The sequence below is a fragment of the Oryctolagus cuniculus genome, chromosome 11 (assembly GCF_964237555.1).
Source record: "Oryctolagus cuniculus chromosome 11, mOryCun1.1, whole genome shotgun sequence".
In the NCBI taxonomy this organism is placed as follows: Eukaryota; Metazoa; Chordata; class Mammalia; order Lagomorpha; family Leporidae; genus Oryctolagus; species Oryctolagus cuniculus.
Genome location: NC_091442.1, coordinates 52,448,631 through 52,464,953, shown reverse-complemented (window position 1 = coordinate 52,464,953; position 16,323 = coordinate 52,448,631). Strand labels below are relative to the sequence as shown.

The following is a 16,323-nucleotide window of genomic DNA, read 5'->3' as shown; positions in this document are numbered from 1 at the left end:
CAGAGGAATCAAAGTCGGAGGCAGAAAGTCAGGGGGGCAGAAGAACCCTGGTGGTCAGGCACCCCGGATCAGCAGGAGAGAAAAGGGTTAACAAGTCAGGAAGGTTGAGGAAATGGGGGCGGGCGGGCGGAGGAGTGAGGGGACCGACGTTGTCAGTTTGGCAGGAATCTGAAGTCCCTCCCCGCCTACCCACCCGGAGCGGTCCCATCAGGTTTGGGGGCCACGCAGTGGAAAGGGGCATCCAATCCTGGGCCCCAGGCGGCAGTCGTGCACGTGGGGGAGGTAGCAGCGCCGAGTCGTCCGCGCCGTGTCACATGCGCGCGCGCACACACAGACAGGCACACACGTGTGCCCGAGTATATATAGTTCCCAGTCTCTAGGCCCGCCGCTCTGCAGTGGGCGCCGGCTCCCCGGGCTCGGAGGGGGCTCCCGGGGCGGGTGGGAGGGTGGGGGGCCGGGGTGGGGTGGGGGCAGGATGCTGGAGGGTCCGCTCTTCTGCGAGGGGCGCGATAGTCCCCGGGAGCTCCGGCGTGCAGACTCTGGCAGCTGCCTCTGGCTGCAGAGGTCCAAGCTGTTTGTGATGGAAGTGAAGACCATTTCCTGTCATTATAGTCGCCAAGTCCCCTCTCGACAGCCCATGGACCTCCAGGCCAGCCACTGGGCCCGCGGGCCCCGCAGTCGCACGTGAGTGAAGGCGGGGTGAAGGGACGCGAGTTGGTGGGGCGGGGAGCGGGATCCGGACCACCCGAAGGCACCAGCGAGCGCTGTGCGCCTCCCTCCCTAAACTCCACTCCGAGGGCTGGGGCACCGACTCCTCTCGCCTCGTTTGCTGCGGGGGCCAGAGGCGTGAGAAAGGGCAAGGAGGTGAGATGGGGCAGCCGCTGTTAAAATGTGCATGGCGAGATGGCGAGGAGTCCCTTCTGGACGTCAGCCCCGACCTCCACGCACGTACACACGCACGCACACTCGCACAGACCCTTCCCAAGGGGTCTCCCCGAACCTCGGCTCGCTTCCCGCACAAACTGCTCACCTGGCTTCCCGCTCATTGTCCCAGGTGTAGGCCGCGCCCCGGATCCCCCGAGCCGTCGCCCCGCCGGCCCTGGGCTTCCAGGGTGCTGCAGGAAGCCACCAACTGGCGGGCGGGGCCCCCGGCCGAGGTCCGAGCGCGGGAGCAAGAGAAAAGGAAAGCGGCGTCGCAAGAGCGGGAGGCCAAGGAGACCGAGCGAAAGAGGCGCAAGGCTGGCGGGGCCCGACGGAGCCCCCCGGGCCAACCCCGCCCCGAGCCCCGGAACGCCCCTCGGGCCGTCCAGCCTGCGGGCCTCTCGGGTCCCTCAAGGCGGGAGCGCCTGGGGCCGGCGGGCAGAGCGGCCCGCCCGTCTGCTCCACCGCACAGCGAAACAGGGGCGGCGTGGGCGGGGCCCTGGGGGGGTCGGCGGCCAGGACCCCCTAGCTACGAGGCTCACCTGCTACTGAGAGGCGCCGCCGCGACGGCCCCACGACGCCGCTGGGACCGGCCGCCGCCCTACGTGGCTCCACCTTCCTATGAGGGTCCCCATAGGACCTTAGGGACGAAGCGAAGCCCGGAGCGCTCTCAGGCGTCGGCCGCGTCTGCCCCAGCTCCGACCCCGGCCAGGACAGAGGGAGGGAGCGCCAGGAAGAGGCTGGATCCTCGGATTTACCGGGACGTCCTCGGGGCCTGGGGTCTCCGGCAGGGCCGGGGTCTGCTCGGGGGATCTCCAGGCTGCGGAGCTGTCCGAGCAAGGCCGGCGTCTGGCAAAGGCGCCGCAGAGAGAGGGCCCGTCCTGCCTGCCGCCGGCCTGCACGGCGGGAGCGACCGCCGCTTCCAAGCCACCGCCGTGGCTGGGAGCCCGGGCAGCGGGACAGCTCCTGCGAGGCCTGCAGCTGCGCCCTCCAGCCCCCCGCGTCCCGCTCCCAGGTCCAGGCACCAGCTCGAGGGCTCGAGGGAAGGGAAAGAAGGAAGAAGAGAACAGGTGTGGCTCCCCCGGTGTTGGATGCTCTCCCCTAAAAAGCAGCCGTCCCGGCAGAGCCAGACCCTCCCCCGACCCTGGGCTCCCGGAGGCACCGGCTGGAGGGAGTCCCCGGGTCACGGGGACGGGCCAGGCCCCGCGGCCCGCCGAGCCCACACTCTGCCCCGCTGTTCCCGGCGCCCCGCTGGTGGAGAAGGCGTGTTTGTCATCGACGCCACGTGCGTGGTGATAAGGTCCCAGTACGTTCCGACCCCTCGAGCGCAGCAGGTGCAGCTTCTGCCCTCTGAGATGGTGCGTGTTGTGGGGGATGCTCCCAGCCCTCCCAAGCCCGGTCCGCAGCAAGGCGAGGGTGCTTCGGGCTCGCCCTTCCGTGTCCCGAGGCCTCAGCTGGTGAGCCTTTCACACCGGCCGGGCGAGGGGAGTGAGGGTGAGGGTGAGGCCGAGGGCGGGAAGCCGGGCGACTCCTCCTCCCTGGAGGAGCGCGCCTCCCGAATCTTAGGGCTCCCGGTCGGCGAAGTGAACCTGCGGGGCGCCCCCGCGCAGTCAGGCCGCCCCGAGCATCCCGCCTTGGGCCCCGCGGCTCCGGCAGGGGCGGGCTGCGCGCGGGGCTCGGGCGGGGCGGCGGGGCCGCGGCGAGCGGGCGGGGGCTGGGCGCGGGCCCCGGGGCCCTACGCGGGGGCCCTGCGGGAAGCCGTGTCCCGCATCCGCCGCCACACCGCCCCGGACTCGGACTCGGATGAAGCTGAGGAGCTCAGCGCCCACAGCGGCTCCTCTGATGGAAGCGACACGGAAGCCCCGCGCGCCTCCTGGCGGAACGAGATGACCCAGCCTGCGGCTGGGAACCCTGGACCCCAGGAAGGTGGGAAGAGAACCGAGATGAGCGACAGCTTCCGGGAGCTTCTGGGTGCCGTCAGCCAAACCGAGGAGGCCCTCTTCGGGGCGAGGGACCCCGCCGAGACCCCACAGGCAGATAGGGAGTAGCAGAGAAGGTCCCTTTGTGGACTTGAGTCTGCCGACCCATCCTCCCCTTCTTTCCCCGCGGCCGCCTTTTGCCTTTTTTTTTTTTTTTTTCCCTGTGTGCCTCCAACAATGCCGGTTGCCATCCCTGAAATAGACATGCAAGGGAAGGAGCATATGCCCGTTCCCAAGTTTGCTTCTGGAGAAGTGGGGGTGAGGTTCCATGCCTGCTGTGTGCGGGGCGGCGCACACGCACTGGGGGCGCAGTTGAGCAGAGCAGACCTCTGGGCAGCAGGAAGAAAGGGATGGAAAGGGTGGCAGAGGGGCCTGGGGCACAGAAGGGCTCTTGCAGGAAGTGAATGGATTCAACCAGCAAAGCAGAAAAGGGCTTGCGTTGGTGTCGCACGTCTTGGGTTTGTCTGTTCAATCCAACTCTGCCAACTTCCCAGGCCTCCCAGGGTAGGGGGGATGCACAATGAGAAATTTCCAAGGTCTGTCCTCCCATCGCTGACCTTTGGGGACCAAACGAAAGCCTCTATCTCCTCTTCCCATCAACAAGCCAGGAAAGAGGAAAGGATAAGTCACAGTCTGAGGGGTCCCCAGTGGCTGCTTTGTCCCGATACAAGAGATTCTACAGGGTTTGCAGGAGAGCTGAGTAAGTGGCAAAAGGGCTCCTACTCCACTCTCCCAGGTTGAGATGGGGGCTCCCCGAGGCAAGGTAGGACACTGGCCCTGTCACTCCCTGTCACTGCTCCCAGAGGCAGGGACAGCAGCCAGTGAACCAGCTTTGGGCCACCTGTTCCCTCCACCCCAATTTTCCTTGGTAGATCCGAAGTGTTACCACAATGTCCTAGGGCATCCACTCGCCCCCCACCCCCCACGGAAGGAACCCCGAGAATTTACTTGCCTCTCTGCCCTTTGCTGAAAGCAGGGGCAAAGTAGAGCAGCTCAGTTTCCAGGCAACCTGCAGATGTGGGGTGTGCTACTCGCTGCAGCCACGAGGAGGCGCGCGCGGGCCGCGAATTTTCCCGGTTGCGGATCCCGGACACCCCCAGCCCAGCACTGCCAGTTAATCGGGTCCCTAGTTACTGTCCCCTGCCTGGCCACCTCCAGACTGCGGGGCCGGGAGCAGGCCTCCGGCTCCTGTTTGTACTCATCACTCCAACCGGCTGGAGACTCAGACGCTGAGGATTTTTTTTCTCTCCAGTCCTGGAAACCCCGACACCCACCCCCACCTCTGCCATTTACTGGCCTTGTGACCTTGGCCAGGGCATTTCGTCCCCCGGAGCCTCCTTCTCCTCATCTGTCAATGGGGATTTAATAATCACCTACCTCGCAGGGTTGTTGTGAGGATTTAATACGATAATGTATGTAAAGCGCCTTGCTCGGTGCCCGGCACACAGTAGGCGCTCAATAAAGCTAAGCTTCCCTTTCCTTGGCCTCGGCTTGGTCTGTTCCCTGCTGCTTTCCCACCGCCGCTAGGAGAGGGGGGAACTCGTTCTTTGGTGGAAACTCCAGGATCGCCACGGTGTCCCCCAGCCGCGACCCTCCCCGCTCCGCCCCCTGACGGCTCTTCCCGCCGCCCCCCAATTCCTGGCAAGGGCTGAGTCAGCCGGGGTAAATTTAGCCACCGGCTCGGCAGACTCGGCGGGCCGGGTCCGACTCCGGCTCGCTGTGCAGGTCCCCGGCCCCAGCTCGCCAACCACTTCTGGTTGTAGTCTCCAATTAGCTCCACACGGCTGCCCACCCGCCCCAAAGCAGACCTTGCTGCGCCCTAGGGGGGAGAGTGGCGGGGCTCAGAGCTGCCCAGGACAGCTCGTCCTTGACCCGCTTCGAACCCACCGCTGCAGATTTCCAGGGGGCTCCCGCGGAGGGAGCAGAGGAAGTGGGAGCCGCGTATGTAGGATCAGAGGCCACCCCCAAACCCTCCGCCTCACGGCCAGTTCTGACCACCAAGCTTTACTGAGCAGCTACTAGAAACACACAGGCAATGGACCCGAGCCGCCAGGGCTAAGTGTGCGTGCAGGGTCAGACGGGGGAGTGCATGGATTCCAGGAGGAGATGGGGAAGCCCCTGGGTCTCCCAGGAGGTAGCCGCTGAGGTGGAATTTAGTGAAAGGTCATTTCAAGGACAGGAAATGGTCAAAAGCAGAGGCATCGGTACAGGGAAATGTGTCAGAAAATTAAACAGACATATTTGGTCTGTTTGGTCTATCAAGACTCCCTGGGTTGGGGGTGGTGCTGTGGCACAGCGGGTAAAGCCACTGCCTGCAGTGCCGGCATCCCATATGGGCACCGGTTTGAGTCCCGACTGCTCCACTTCTGATCCAGCTCTCTGCTATGGCCTGAGAAAGTAGTGGAAGACAAGTTCTTGGGCCCCTGCACCTACATGGGAGACCTGAAAGAAGCTCCAGGCTCTTGGCTTCAGATGGGCGCAGCTCTGACCATTGTGGCTATTTGGGGAGTGAACCAGTGAATGGAAGACCTCTCTCTCTCTCTCTCTCTCTCTGCCTCTGTAACTCTGCCTTGCAAATAAATAAATAAATCTTAAAAAAAAAAAAAAAAAGATTCCTGCATCCCATATTCCCAATATGGAGTGCCTGGGTTCCATATCTGGCTGCCACTGCTGACTTCAACTTCCTGCCAATGCAGACACTTGGAAGGCAACAGTAATGACTCAAGTGACTGGGTTCCTGTGGGAGACCTGAAGTGAGCACGCAACTTCTACTCCTGCCCAGCTCCAGCCATTGCAGGCACTTGGGGAGCAGCAGATGGGAATTTCTCTCTCCCCCACCCCCTGCCTCTCCAATCAATCAATCAATTTTTAAAATTTCTAGTCTCATCTAACAGCAGTTTTGAGTCCACTTGGAAAGTTAGGGGTGATAAGACGTGGGCCAGAGAAGGCTTTTGGCCTCTGGGTTTGGCAAGAGAATGCACTTTAGACTGGGAGGAAAACTGAGGACCAGGGTAGTGATGAGACATTGCTGGATTTTGCTACAACCAGGACTCTGGGGTTGGTAGAAGTGAGTTGCATTGGCCCTGGGGGTGGGGGTTCGTGCTGCCCAAGCTATTCAAAGATAAGGACACAGGTCAGTTTTTTTCTTTTTAAAATTAATTTATTTGAAAGGCAGAGTTACAGAGAGGCAGAAGCAGAGAGAGAGAGAGGTCTTCCATCTGTGGGTTTACTCCCCAAATGGCCACAATGGCCTGAGCTGGGCTGGTCCAAAGCCAGGAGCCAGGAGCTTCTTCCAGGTCTCCCACGTGGATGCAGGAGCCCAAGGCCATTCGCTACTGCTTTCCTAGGCCATAGCAGAGAGCTGGATCGGAAGTGGAGCAGCCAGGACTCAAACTGGTGCCTGTATGGGATGCCAGCACTGCAGGCAGTCACTTTACCCACTATGCCCAGGCCAGCTTCTGAGAGCTCGCCTTGCTGCTGCCATCCTCAGAGGATTGGGGTAGTGTTGTGTTGGGACAGGGACTCTGGGCCTGTGTACAAATTTGTCTCTGCCTCTTACTAGCTGTGTGACCTTGGGCAAGTTCCTTAACCTCTCTGTCCCTCAGTGCCCTCGGTTATAAAATGGGATTGTTAAAAGTGCTTTTTGGGGCCAAGGTAGGTGACACAGCACGTTAGGCTTCCATATCTGAGTGCTGGTTTAAGTCCTGCCTACTCTGCTTTGGATCTGGCTTCCTGCTAATGGATTTTTGGAGGCAGTGCATGGTGGCTCACGTGACCAATCCCCTGCCATGCACATGGGAGAGTGGATGAGGTTCTGGGCTCCTGGCATCAACTGGCCCAGCCCCATTTGTTGCAGGCATTTGGGGAATGAACCAGAGGATGGAAGGTGTTTCTCTCTCTCTCTCTCTCTCTCTCTCTCTCTCTCTCTCTCTCTCTGATGAAAATAAATATTTACAAGTAATTTTTTTTATTTATTTGAGAGACAGAGTTACAGAGAGGTAGAGACAGAGAGAGAGGTCTTCCATCTGCTGGTTCACTCCCCAGATGGCCGCAATGGCCAGAGCTGTGCCAATCCGAAGCCAGGAGCCAGGAGCTTCTTCTGGGTCTCCCACGCAGGTGCACGAGCCCAAGGACTTGCACCATTTTCTACTGCTTTCCCAGGCCGTAGCAGAGAGCTGGATAGGAAGTGGAGCAGTTGGGACTTGAACCGGTGCCCATATGGGATGCTGGCGCTGCAGGCTGGGGCTTTAACCTGCTGTACCACAGTGCCGGCCCCTACAGGTAATCTCAAAGGAGCTTTTCTCATAGAGCTGCTGGGAGAGTTCAATGCTTTCTAGTCATGTAAGTGGAGATTGTCCCTCTCCGAAGCTTTTCTGTTAGTGTTGAGGCAGTGAGGACGGGGGATAGGGAAGAGGAAGTCAAAGGAGGGCACTCTGGCCTCAGAGTGGGTGCACCGCGTTTTCGAGGACTTAGGGGCCAGTGCATCAGTGACACATGCCTTAGCTCCAGCACTGCCTCCAGCCCTGCCTCGGTGTGCAAGGATACAGCCAGCACCGGCTGCCAAGGCTCTGGGGAGGAGCCCCACTTGCAGGTCCCTCCTGGTGAGCCACATCTCCGGACTGGCCCTGTGGGGGCCTCTGTGGGTGGGAGGCGGGAGGCTGGAGGCTCCCTGCTGTGAAAATGACTTCTAAATCTGGCTGTGTCTGCCGGCCAGCCTGCCCTGAGACACGAGACACACAGAGGCCACAAACACCCCCTAGCTTGGGGCAGCCTTGCGGGCTTGAGAGAGAAAGCAAACACAGGATGATGTGGCTGGTTCCAGGCAGATCAGCCCCCGAGGGGAACAGGAGGACAGGGCCCGCTTCAGAGGTGCGAGGGAAGAGGTGGGGGGGGCGGAGAGCGAGCTGAGCCGGACGACGTGCAGGTACACAAGGTGCTCCAGAGGTGGAGACAGTGGTACCCAGTGATTGCTCTGTTCTCTCTCGTCCAGTCAGGACACACCAAAGGGACTCAGGACTGCCAGGGATCCCAAAGTGGAGCTGGGCATCCGGGAGCCGAGCTACTGATGCTGCAGGTGGCAGTGAGCTGAGCTGCAGCCTGGCTGCTGTCCGGGCCTTGGCACATCCTGGATTCCCACCCCAGGGGGATTAAACAGCCTTGCCTGTGTCCATGCATTCACCAACCTGTCCCTCTCTCCACCTGCCTGTCCATCATGGGATGCGCCTTTGGCTGCCCAGTTGAGATGCCATGAAGACACACGTGTCCCACACTGGAATGCCTTGGTTGGATACCCAGAGGCATCTTCCTGCTGACGCAGACTCTGGGAAGTAGCAGCGATAGATGGCGCAGGCGACTGGGCTCCTGCCACCCATGCGGGAGACCCAGAGGGCAATCCCAGCTCCCAGCTTCAGTCTGGCCCAGTCCTGCCCAGGTGAACCAGTAGATGAGAGCTTTTTCTTTCTTTCTTTTAAAAGATTAATTTGTTTGAAAGTCAGAGTTACAGAGAGAGAGAGAGAGAGAGAGAGAGACAGAGACAGAGACAGAGACAGAGAGGCAGTCAGAGAAAGAGGTCTTCCATCTGCTGGTTCACTCACCAAATGGCCGCAACGGCCGGAGCTGTGCCGATCTGAAGCCAGGAGCTTCTTCCGGGTCTCCCACATGGGTGCAGGGGTCCAAGGACTTGGGCCATCTTCCACTGGTTTCCCAGGTGCATTAGCAGGGAGCTGGATTGGAAGTGGAGCAGCTGGGACTCAAACTGGCACCCATATTGGATGCCGGCACTGCAAGGCTGTGCCACAGCACCAGCTCCATTGAGAGCATTTCCTGTTTCCATCGCTCAGATTTTAAAAAGACAGCGAGAGGTGTTTGACAGAGCTGGTTAAGGTGCTACCTGGGATGCCCACATCCCATACTAGATTTCTGGTTGGAGTCCTGGCTACTCTGCTTCTAACACAGCTCTCTGCTAATCTGCCCGGGGAAGCAGCAGATGATGGCTCAAGTAGTTGGGTCCCTGACACTCCTATGGGAGACCTGCATGGAGTTCTTGGCTCCTGGCTTTACCCAGCCCAGCCATTTGAGAGAGTGAACCAGTGGGTGGAAGATCTCTTTTTCTTTCTTTCTTTCTTTCTTTCTTTCTTTCTTTCTTTCTTTCTTTCTTTTCTTTTCTTTTCTTTTCTTTTCTTTTCTTTTCTTTTCTTTTCTTTCTTTCTTTCTTTCTTTCTTTCTTTCTTTCTTTCTTTCTTTTGTTTAAAGATTTATTCATTTATTTAAAAGGAAGAGTTACAAAGAAAGGGAGGGACAGAGAAAGAAAGATTGATCTTCCATCTGCTAGTTCACTCCATAAATGGTCACATTGACTGGGGATGGGCCAGGCTGAAGCCAAGAGCCTGGAACTCCACCCAGGTCTCCTACATGGAGGGCAGGGACCCAGGCACTTGAGCCATCTTCCACTGCTTTCCCAGGTGCATTATCAGGAAATTGGATCAGAAGTGGAGCCACCAGGATTTGAACCAGTGCCCATATATTTGAATCATACAGGATGCCAGTGTCATAGGCAGTGGCTTAACCTGCTGCCATACACCAGCCCCAAGGAAGATCTCTCTCTTTCTCTCTCTCTGTCACTTTCCCTTTCAAATAAATCTTTAAAAAAAATTATCTTGGGGCCAGTGCTGTGGCATAGTGGGTAAAGCCATCGCCTGCAGTGTCAGCATCCCATATGGGTGCCAGTTCGAGTCCCGGCTGCTCTACTTCTGATCCAGCTCTTGGCTATGGCCTGGGAAAGCAGTAGAAGATGACCCAAGTCCTTGGGCCCCTGCACCCACATGGGAGACCTAACAGAAGCTCCTGGCTCCTGGCTTCGGATCAGCACAGCTCTGGCCATTGCAGCCAATTAGGGAGTGAACCAGCAGATGGAAGATTCTCTCTCTCTCTCTCTCTCTCTCTCTCTGCCTCTCCTCTCTGTGTAACTCTGACTTTCAAATAGATAAATAAATCTTAAAAAAAAAAAAACCCTGCCATTTGGACCTCCCACATGCCATACCTGAATGCCTGAGTTTGAGTCCCAACTTCGCTTCTAAGTGTAGCACTAATGCATGTCCTGTGAAGCAATGATTGACGGCCCTGCTACATACATGGAAGACCCAAGTGGAGATCCTGGCTCCTGACTTTGATCTGACCCAGCCTCAGCTGGTGTGGGCATTTAGGGAGCAAACCAGCAGTTGAGATTGCTCTCTCTCTCCCTCTCTCTCTCTCTCCTTGTCCCTCTCTTTCTGCCTTTTAAATACATTTGAAGGAGGGGGCAGGCATACGATGCAGTGTTTACCTCACTGCTTGGGACAACCTAATCCCACATCAGAGTGCCTGGTTCCAGTCCCAGCTACGGTGCTTCTGATCCAAAAACCACCTGCTAACGAGCATCCTAGGAGGCAGCAGAAGATGGCTCAAGTGCTTGTGTCTCTGACACCCATGTGGGAGACCCAGATGGGGTTCCAGGATCCAGGCTTCAGCCTGGCCCAGCCCCAGCTGATGTGGCCATTTGTGGGGTAAACAGGCAAGTAGAAGATCAATCTTTCTCTCTCTGTCTCTCCCTCTCTTTATAACATGGGAAAGGGTGTGTCCCAGGTATGGGCAGAGGTAGTGAGGTGAGAAAACACATAGTTTCTTTTTTTTTTTTTTTAAGATTATTTACTTGAAAGTCAGAATTACACAGAGAGAGGAGAGGCAGAGAGAGAGAGGTCTTCCATCAGCTGGTTCACTCCCCAATTGGCCATAATGGCTGGAGCTGAGCTGATCCGAAATCAGGAGCCAGGAGCTTTCTCTGGGTCTTCCCATGTGGGTGCTGGGGCCCAAGGCCTTGGGCCATCTTCCACTGCTTTGCCATGCCACAGCAGAGAGCTGGATCAGAAATGGAGCAGCCAGGGCTCGAACTGGCGCCCATGTGGGATGCCGGCGCTGCAGGCAGTGGCTTTACCCGGTATGCCACAGCATCGGCCCCAGCATGTGGTTTCTACCGAGAACAAAGATAATGGCAAATGTGGAGGTGCAGGACATGGGTCCTGGGATCACATGTGGGTAGCCAAATCATGAAGTATTTCTTGAAAGCAAGGTTAAAAACATTTGAGCTTTAGTGAAAGGGTGGAGGGAGGGGTGAGGGCTAGAGCGTTTTGGAGCTGGGAATATCTTATTAGCTTCTCAACACTTGTTGGGTTTTTTCTTCTACTTGATCCTTGTTGGACTGGTTTCCTCGGGGCCAGATCATTAGCTGCTCAAGGAGGGGGTGCCTTTAGTTTTGCTCCATCTCCTATGAATTTTGCATGGATCAGGAGGTCAGAGGATGCTGGCATTACCAGAAAAACTGTGTCCCAGGAACACCGGTGTGACAGGGCAGGATCAGCAGCATAGGGGCAGAGCCGGTGACCCTGCCTTCTCAGCCAGGCTCCCTCCAGGGCTGTCCCAAGAGACCCCACAAGGTGGCGCTGTTCCAGCTGCAGTTCTGAGTCCTGCCAGAGTCTTCAGCGTCGCACTGGGTGATGGCCCTTCCAGAACTGTCCCCTCACGGCCTGGACATAGCGTCCAGGCCAGTCCTGAAAGAATGAACAGCTGGAGTGAGGCTGTGGAAGAAGGAGCTGGCAGATCCCAGCCTCAGTGCAGATATGGGCCTGGCCCCTCCAGCAGCTCCGCTGACAGTGCCACGTGCCGTCTTGGGCGGTTCCTGTACTCAGGATCCCAGGCAGGTCCTGCCCCAAAACTTCGTTTTCTCTCCCCTCCCCATCTTGTGCATGCACACACACCCCTGCTCCCCAGGGCCAGGCCCGAGGTCCTGGGGAACCATATCCACCTGGCCGCTCCTCTGGGGCCTGGCTCCTCCATCCAAGGCTACACCTCCCCTGGAGCTGGCTGCACAGCCACCCCAGCATGGATGCTTGGGGGTACTGTGACTCGTGCCTGCTATTCCTGGTTGGCTTCTCTGGGTCTTTCCCTTTGGTGCCCTGACAAGCCCTCTCCTGTCCTCTCTCCCGACCTCCCCACCATATCCACCATCACGCCGCTAACCCTGACAGCTCTGGGGGCCTGGCCAGAGTGGGCCTGCTATGGGACCTGCTATGGGAGGTGAGCTTTGGGCAATCCGGGAAACCACAGAACTCAGAAACATGGTTGTCTGTGGCCTGAGGACTCTGCCAGCCACATCTGCTGCCCACCCCACCCCCACCCCCAAGTAGCCGCCCTTTGCACCTGCCACAGAAGAACCAGGTCTCTCCCAGGACGCTCACCGTGCTGACCGTGGGAGACCCTGGTCGGAGGTGAGGCATTGTGGGACATTGTTCACTTTCCCAGCATGCTCCAGGGCCTGTCTTGGCCCTTGGCGGGTTTGGGTGAGGAGGGGTGGGAGGGTCGGTGCGGAGAGTGGGAGCCAGGCCCATCGAGGTCCCTGGAGTGAATGCGGCATTGTTGGCCAGGCCAGAGTCACAGATAATTACCTCAATTAGTGACAATGGGAGAGTAATAAATACAGGCTTAGTGTCTCCTACCGCACCAGGGCTCCGAAGATTAATCCAGGCTGACCGGCGGGCCCTGAAAGGCATGATGGACAATTCATTAAACTCCCCAAATGCCGCACAACCTGGGCGTGAAGGCTGAGTTAGCCCCCTGGGGGCTGCGCCTTTGTCCCGATTGTGTGTCTCCGCCACAGCCGAGCCGGGCAGCCTCCAGAGAGTGGGGAGGTGAGTGGGGCTCCCCCGGCCGGGCCGGGCGGCGGGGGGATTAGGCCTCGGTCCGGCCCTGGTTGCCCTGGCACACGGGCCCGGCCTGGCTGGAATGTCCGTGGTGGGGCACAAGCCGAGCGGAGGGGCGGGGCCGACAAGGTGGGGTAGTGGGGAGGGGGCACAGAAAACCAGGGGCAGGAGGAGTTAATTAGACCCCAGCCGAGGAGGGCGAGGGGCCGCCATAGGGCCGAGGGGGCCGCCAGGGATGGCCCCTTCACTTCCGAGGATTAATAGGGTAAAGGGAGAAGGGAGGGGTCGGGCCTTGGTGGGTGGGGGGGGTGGAGAAGTGCTGGAAGCTTCGAAGGGTGGCATTGCCCCTCTCGCTCCGCTGAGCGGGAGGCGGGAGGCTCTAACAGCCTGGGCAGGTGCCCCCTCAAGAGGCCCCAGAATGGGGACTGGCTTCCCGCACAGGGCACATGCGTGGCGAGGGGAGAACGCCCTCATCTAAGGGGAAGTAGCAAGAACAGGCTCTCTGGCGGTGGTGGGGTGGTGGGGTGTCTATTCTCAGTTGTTCCCCCACCACCCAGCACCCCAATCTGTCTGAGGCTGGACCGGGGAGCCGGAAGCAGCGTGGCCTTTCCTGGGGACATCCTAACAGGCAGCTAAGACAACACGCACTCACGGGCGCGGGAGAGCTGTGTGCGCATGCGTGACGTGGGCGTAGGTCTGGCATGCAGGGGTGCCTCAGTGAGCGCCCGCTGAATGAATGAATGAATGAATGAATGAACGAGCTTGTGTGTTGCTGAGAGGAAAAGGTCTGAGGACGGGAGGTGGTACAAGGCCCTTTCAAGCTAAGCAAACATCCAGAGTGACAAGAATCCCTATGGCACCTCCAGCTTCCAGAACGCACGCGCTCCTGGAAGCCCCACTTCCTGCAGGGCCTCAGGACGGGGCAGCCCTGGCTCCTCCCAGGAGCCACCCCACCCTGCCCCCTCCCAGGGTATGACAAGGGAGCGAGTTGGCGGCAGTTCCCTCGGGCATATTTATAACTTGCTGCTCTCTCACCAGCATCTGCTTTTAGCCCAGACGGGGGAGGGGGCAGGAGGGTGGTCTGTCTCATGCCCGGGCGCCCTGGCTGGGTGTGGAAAGAGTGAGTAAGAGTGAGTGGTGGGCAGCGTAGCATGGATATTCCAGCTCACACCACAGCCAAACAGCTTATTTTCTCCTCGTTTTGTTATTTTTCTTCCTCGGGGCCCGGGAGAGGAGACCTGAGCCAGCCTGGGTGGTGGTGGGGGGACGGAGGGAGGGGCGGCTGGACCCTAGCGTATTTGCAGTCCCACTGACAGGGTTTTTCCAGGGTGCGTGGAGCGGGCGTGAGTGGAGCCAGCTTGCTGACCCCCCTGGGGGACCATGCACCAGCCTGATGTCTAGGTCCTCTCAGCTTTTCCGCTCCCCCCACCTCCACCCCCCCCCCCGGGTTTATTTCAAGACTAACTTTTCATTCACTTACCTAAGCCAGCCTTGTGTCCAGGGTCCCTGCCAGTCTCTGATCCACTGGGTGCATGGCCCCTGGCACCTTAAGATCAGAGGTGGGCGGGAGCCAGAGGAGCATCCAGCAAAATTCTTGATGACACAACTCCCCGGGGCCACCACCCTGAGCCAGCTTCGTCCCGGGCCCTGCACACTTGTCGAGGCTTCTTTCTAGGCACAGGTGTTTCTGCCCAGGGTTAGTCCATTGCAGCCCTGGGGAGGGTAGCACCATAGTGCGTCAGACAATATCAGTAGCTCCTAGCTGCTATGGGGCACTTTGCAGCTCCTACAAAGGGTTTGCGTTTTCATTAGATCCTGTTTCATTTAGGAGGCAGCCATTCTGCATGCCCCTTACAGCACCACACTCCCCACAGCCCCCACTGATCACACAGGCCCAGCTTTCGGAAAGAAAAAGGCTACTCTGTTGTAGGCTTGAGTGAGGAAGAGTGGGGTGGGGATGGGGAGTTGTGTATCCTTAAACGTCTTGCACATGCAGATTTTGGCTTTCCACCTCACCAAGTCCACACTACGTCCCGCCTACTACATGGACAATATCTGTCAGGGTGCTTGATTCTCTGGCCGGACAGTTGCCTCCTCCAGGCAGGTCCTGTGGCTTGAACATCACTGCATTGGCAGTATTTGGCATTTACCTGGTACGGAGGCGGTGGTAGCAAGTGTTCAGATGACCCAACATTTTCTCATGTGAACCTCATCCCCTCCCTACAAGGATAAGGTGCCGTAACCGCCTCTGATCAGGCCAGTTTGTGTGTCTCCTTAGGGGGCTCTCCATTGCTCTTCCTCCAGCTCCTGTGTGTCGGTTCACCCCCAGAGACCACCACCACCACCACCCAGCTGCCAGGCCTGAAAGCTGACTCTGATTCCATTTCTTGGGAGTTCAGAGTTTAGCTGAGAGTGGTAGAGACAGTTGTCAACCCTTGGACCCCCTCTCCGACCCCTGCTGCTTCTCCAAGTGCCCCCTACATCCCCTGGCTTCTGAGAGCTGTGGGATGGAGCCACTGTCTGGATTACAGACTGGGCATTCTCTGCAGGTGCTCTTTACTGGACCCTAAGGCCTTTCGGGTGCCTCCTACCCATGATCACTAAGGTTTTCATTCTTCCCGCCGGGCTTCCCATCAAACCCGAGGCGGTATTAAGGCATAGGGCTGCAGTTGTAAGTGCTGGGCAGCTCCTGATTCTGCTCTGCTCTCCCTACACAGATCCCGAAGGCCAAGAGGGGTCAGAGTTTACGTATCCAGGGAGAAGTGGGAGGCAGTGACAGCGTCCTGGGGAGAGCAGGCTGGGACCCGCTGGTGCCCTCGGGCGGACAGGGGCGGTGCTTCACAGCTCCTCTCCTCAGAAGGGTCAGGATTCCAGACAATCGCTGGCATTTAGGAAGGAGTTAGTGTTTGTCGGATGTGAGAATTACCTAGTCCCAGAACCAGGGAGGGGATTAAAGTTAGAGATGGGCTCAGGACTGTGGGCAGGATTAGAACTCCTGCTGATGTCTATGAATGTGCACTTAGAAGTTTTCACACTGGTGCTGTCACTGTTTATGAAAATGGCCAGCTTAATGGTGTGGCTATGGTTGACACTGGGTTTCCTTTTGGTTGTATTCAGTTAAGTGTGGCCTGTGTTTGGATCTTAAGCCTCCTGTTCCACTTTTCTCTTCCACCATTGTCTCTGAGCTTTTGGGTCCCTGTCTGAAGTGCATTCGCTGTCACCTGGATGCCCCTGAGCCCAGAGTGAGGATGGGATCCTAATAGGGTCCTAATAGGGTGTTTCCCTGTTAGGAAAACCTCACCACCACCCAATGCCCTGAGCGCAGCTGGGGAAGGCAGGCTTGAGGAACCAATAGCTATACACTGGGGGCAACACCCTTTTCTGCTTGGGTTTCTTTTCCCGCTCCTTTGAACAGGGTCCTGACTGCCACTCCATCGGCACTACCGTCACAGCCCTGGGGAATTGGTCTAATCCCCACTCACTGCGTGAATGCACACGCCCGCATCTCCTAGCCAGTGGTGTTGGAGAAGGAAGACCTCTGCGGGGTCTTTTGGTTCTTTATCGGGTTCTCTTAGGAGATGTCATTAGGGCCATGGAAGGGTCAGGATCTCAGGGCCCTCGTGTGGGATCAGAAAAGCCTTCCCCTGATGATGTGTTCTATTTGTTTAAGAGCACCTAAGCCAGGCAAGGAT

The 16,323-nt window shown here is 58.3% G+C and overlaps 1 protein-coding gene across 1 annotated transcript; it reads left to right on the top strand.

The window, feature by feature from the left end:
* Positions 1-444: 444 nt before the first annotated feature.
* On the top strand, positions 445-4,379 carry DDN (dendrin). Its single transcript, XM_008256408.4, has 2 exons — positions 445-684; positions 1,055-4,379. The coding sequence occupies exons 1-2, from the start codon at positions 476-478 to the stop codon at positions 2,967-2,969; spliced, it is 2,124 nt and encodes a 707-aa protein (XP_008254630.3). The 5' UTR covers positions 445-475; the 3' UTR covers positions 2,970-4,379.
* Positions 4,380-16,323: the final 11,944 nt, after the last annotated feature.